This window comes from Hipposideros armiger, unplaced genomic scaffold (assembly GCF_001890085.2).
Source record: "Hipposideros armiger isolate ML-2016 unplaced genomic scaffold, ASM189008v1 scaffold_824, whole genome shotgun sequence".
In the NCBI taxonomy this organism is placed as follows: domain Eukaryota; kingdom Metazoa; phylum Chordata; class Mammalia; order Chiroptera; family Hipposideridae; genus Hipposideros; species Hipposideros armiger.
The window spans coordinates 366,303-369,931 of record NW_017732174.1 but is presented as its reverse complement, the minus strand read 5'-3'; the positions used below and the strand labels follow the sequence as shown (position 1 = coordinate 369,931).

General features: G+C 57.3%; 1 protein-coding gene across 1 annotated transcript in view; it reads left to right on the top strand.

The window, feature by feature from the left end:
- The window catches only part of ZNF526 (zinc finger protein 526), a 4,762-nt gene extending 3,434 nt beyond the window's left edge, over positions 1 to 1,328 (top strand). Inside the window, exon 3 of the mRNA XM_019629015.1 lies at positions 1 to 1,328. This exon is cut by the window's left edge and continues 26 nt beyond it. Within this exon, the coding sequence (XP_019484560.1) occupies positions 1 to 695 (695 nt within the window). The 3' untranslated portion in view covers positions 696 to 1,328.
- Positions 1,329 to 3,629: the final 2,301 nt, after the last annotated feature.

Genomic DNA, 3,629 nt, shown 5'->3' with positions numbered 1-3,629 from the left:
CCGCCCAGCTGCCCTGCCCACAGTGCTCCAAGTCCTTCTCCTCCGCCTCCCGCCTCTCCCGGCACCGACGCACAGTCCACGGGCCCCCCGAGCGGCGACACTGCTGCGGGGTTTGTGGTAAGGGCTTCAAGAAGCTGGTCCACGTGCACAACCACCTGCGGACCCACACGGGCGAAAGGCCCTTCCAGTGCCACTCCTGTGGCAAGACCTTTGCTTCTCTGGCCAACCTCAGCCGCCATCAGCTGACCCACACAGGCGTGCGTCCCTACCAGTGCCTGGACTGTGGCAAGCGCTTCACACAGAGCTCCAACCTGCAGCAGCACCGGAGGCTGCACCTGCGACCGGTGGCCTTTGCTCGCGCTCCCCGCCTCCCCATCACGGGTCTCTACAACAAGAGCCCCTACTACTGCGGAACCTGCGGCCGCTGGTTCCGCGCAATGGCTGGTCTGCGACTGCATCAGCGGGTCCATGCCCGAGCTCGTACGATGACACTGCAGCCCAGATCACCGCCTCCTGCCCCGCCCCCGCCCCCTGAGCCTCAGCAGACTATCATGTGCACTGAACTTGGGGAAACCATCGCCATCATCGAGACATCCCAGCCACTGGCCCTTGAGGACACACTGCAGCTGTGCCAGGCGGCACTGGGGGCCAGTGAAGCGAGCGGGCTGTTGCAGTTGGACACGGCCTTCGTGTGACACAGCTAAGAGCAACAATAAAAAGAGTTCGGTTGTAGCAGCAAGTGTGGGCTCCTGGGAGAAAGGGGACTACCCCCTGGCAAGCCACTCTGGTGCCCACCGGGTACCAGGGTCCACCCTGGCCTTACCCGCTGACTCCTCAACAGCCTTGCCAGGTTTCTCTTGTCACCTTTCTCTGCCTGAGAGGAAACTGAAGCTCTGAGACAAGATCTGTCCCAGGTCACCCCACTACATTGCAAAGCAGTTTTGTCAAGGCTGTTTGCTCTGCATCACCCTGCTACCCTGCAATGTCAGGTAATCTTTCCTGAGCCCCGGCCGCGTGCCAGGTCTATGCTGGGCACTGTCACATACCTCTTCAGGTCCTCTGCTTGTCCCTCCTCCCCCGGTCCTAGCCTTCCCTGGACTCTAGGCACCCAGAACTCGGCTCTGCCTGGTGGAGAAAGACACTTGACTTCTCTGGGCTTCCTTAATCTCACTTTTGACAATGTGAAAGGAAACCTGTAAGTGCCCAAGTGCTCAGCTGCAGACCGGGGGACCTAAAGACCTAGGAGTGAGTCAGACACGGGCCTTGCCCTGGAGGCCCACAGTGTGGTAGGAGGAACACGCACAAGTACAGATAGCCTTGCTCTCTGAGTGTGTCTCATTGATTCTTTCAGCCTGGGTGTCCTAAGGCCTCCTTCCCACGTCCTGGCCACTGCTGGGGATGAGTGACGAGTCGGGCCTCTGCCCTGCCCCTGGGTGGCAGGCAGACATCAGCCCCAGGTTCCTTAGGGCTGCAGTGGGGATGTGCAGGGACAGTGGGTCCCAGAGCAGGGAACAAAGCTCCATTGGTGGGAGATAAGGAGTCAGAGACTTCCTAGAAGAGGTAGGAATCTGCTAGCAGAAGAGAACATTCCAGGCAGGCAGCACTGCAAGGAGGGTGAATTCTTGGTATACTTGGAGACCATCCAGTTATTCACAGCTACAATAATAGTGAACATTTGACTGCCTAGCTGTGGCAGGCACCGCAGTTACTACTAGACATGTATTATGATCCAAACAAGCCTGTGAGTTGATCTCGGGGTTATCGCTATTGTACAGATGAGGGAATGGACAGAGACTTGCCCAAGTTCTCACAGCTAGGCAGAGGTGTGACTGAGATTGGTACCGAGGCGGTCCTTTCAGCCCATGTCTGTAACCAGTGCTGGAGTGATTACTACCTGAAACCCATGCAGGGACTGGGGGCTGAGAGGATTCTTTGTTAACTGGAGGAAAGGTGAGCCGGTGTCACTGAGCAGCTGGGGTTTGAGGGGGCCCTCAAAAAGTCTAAGGATTTGGGAGCAGGAAGGGATCTCCAATCTTTTCAGTTTCCCCGGGGTGACAGTTCTTTCGTCTCTAAATAGAAGATGGTTTACGGCAGGTCCATGGGGCAGGCTCCTCGCAGGCCTTTGCAGTCCCAGGTGCTCTGGCAGGTGAGGCAGAATGAGGCAGGGCTGAGTTGTCTGGGAGGCCCAGACCTGGGAAGGCCGTCAAAGCCCAGCTAAGAAGTTGGGGCAGTGTGGGGAGATGAGAGTCATAACTGGGGGTTAAGGGTCCTGGGGTCAGAATGGGTGGGGCGAGGGGGGAGGCTGGAGATAGTCCAGGAGGGAGAGGATGGGGCCAGAGCTGGGCAGAGGCTGTGGGGGTGAGGAGGGTGAGGGATAGATACCCTTGGTGACCTCATGGCTGACCAGATGTGAACAGAGAAGAAAGGGGTCCCCAGGAACCTGAGGTCTGCCCCTCACCAAGACCAGCCCTCCTGTCCTCAAGTCCACTTGCTGTATATATTCATCTTAAGAACAAAGTGATATCTGGATGGTGTTGAGCAGGGAGGGCCTGGGTTTGCTCTGGGCAGTATACAGATGCCCATGGGGCTGGCCTGAGCAGACAAAAGCCCAGATACCACAGAATAGCCCTTGAACTCCCTCTGGGATATATTTGAAACTCCTCTCCCTCTTTCTTCACCCATGGAGCATGTCAGTTGCTCCTCCCAAGCCCCCTTTCCACTTCTGGGGCCTCTGCCCTCGCCTACTGCTGGTACCGTGTGGAGGAGGTGCCATTTCCCTCTGCCCACATCCCCACCATCTGGCTCCAGCATGTTTTCTAAGCGAGGGTAAAAGCCAGGCTCTCTGCACCAACCTTCCCAACATCCTGGGAGGCAGGCCTGGTAGGTACCCTGTCTGAGACATGGAAATGAAGGGTTGGGGATCTGCCCCCACGCATGTCCACTGAGTCTACACCGCGCTCGTTTTGTGTCCTCTGGACCCTGAAGTGGCAGGCATCACAGGCTGCGACACGGAGAGCTCTTTGTTCAGATCTTAACTGTGTCACTTATGCTCTGTGGCCATGACCTCTCCCATCTCTAGTTCTCTCACATGTCACCTGGGGGTGAAAATGCCTCCCTGGATGGAAGCAAATGGTTCAGGCTAGGTTCAGGGGGCCGACTCCTCCTAGGGCTCTGCCAGGGGGATAAGCCAAACCAGCTCATTCTCGCACAGGAAGGTCAGGCACCTGAGCTAGGATCCGGACTCAGGCTCCGGACGGCCCAGCCTGGGTTCACTCTACCCTGTCCCGCTGCCTGAGATGCAGCCCACCAGACACCTCCCTCATCTGTGTGGAAATAGCCAGACGGGAACAGGTTTTCATGCCAATAATTTATTGAATGGTCTGTACACAGGCAAACCTTACTGTGGGAACTAAGACATCAGGAGCCCCCCCACTCCCCGCCCCCCAGCCCTCCAGGGTGGGGAGAGGAGGGAGGAGACCTAGGGCAGAGGACAGGAAGGGAACACAGCTGTAGGAGGGGGACACAGCTGTAGGAGGGGGAAAGGCCAGGTTGGACGGTGCGAATCGACGTTTTCTTTAAGAAAAAAATTATAACAATCTATTTACACCAGGGGGCCAGGAAAGGGACAA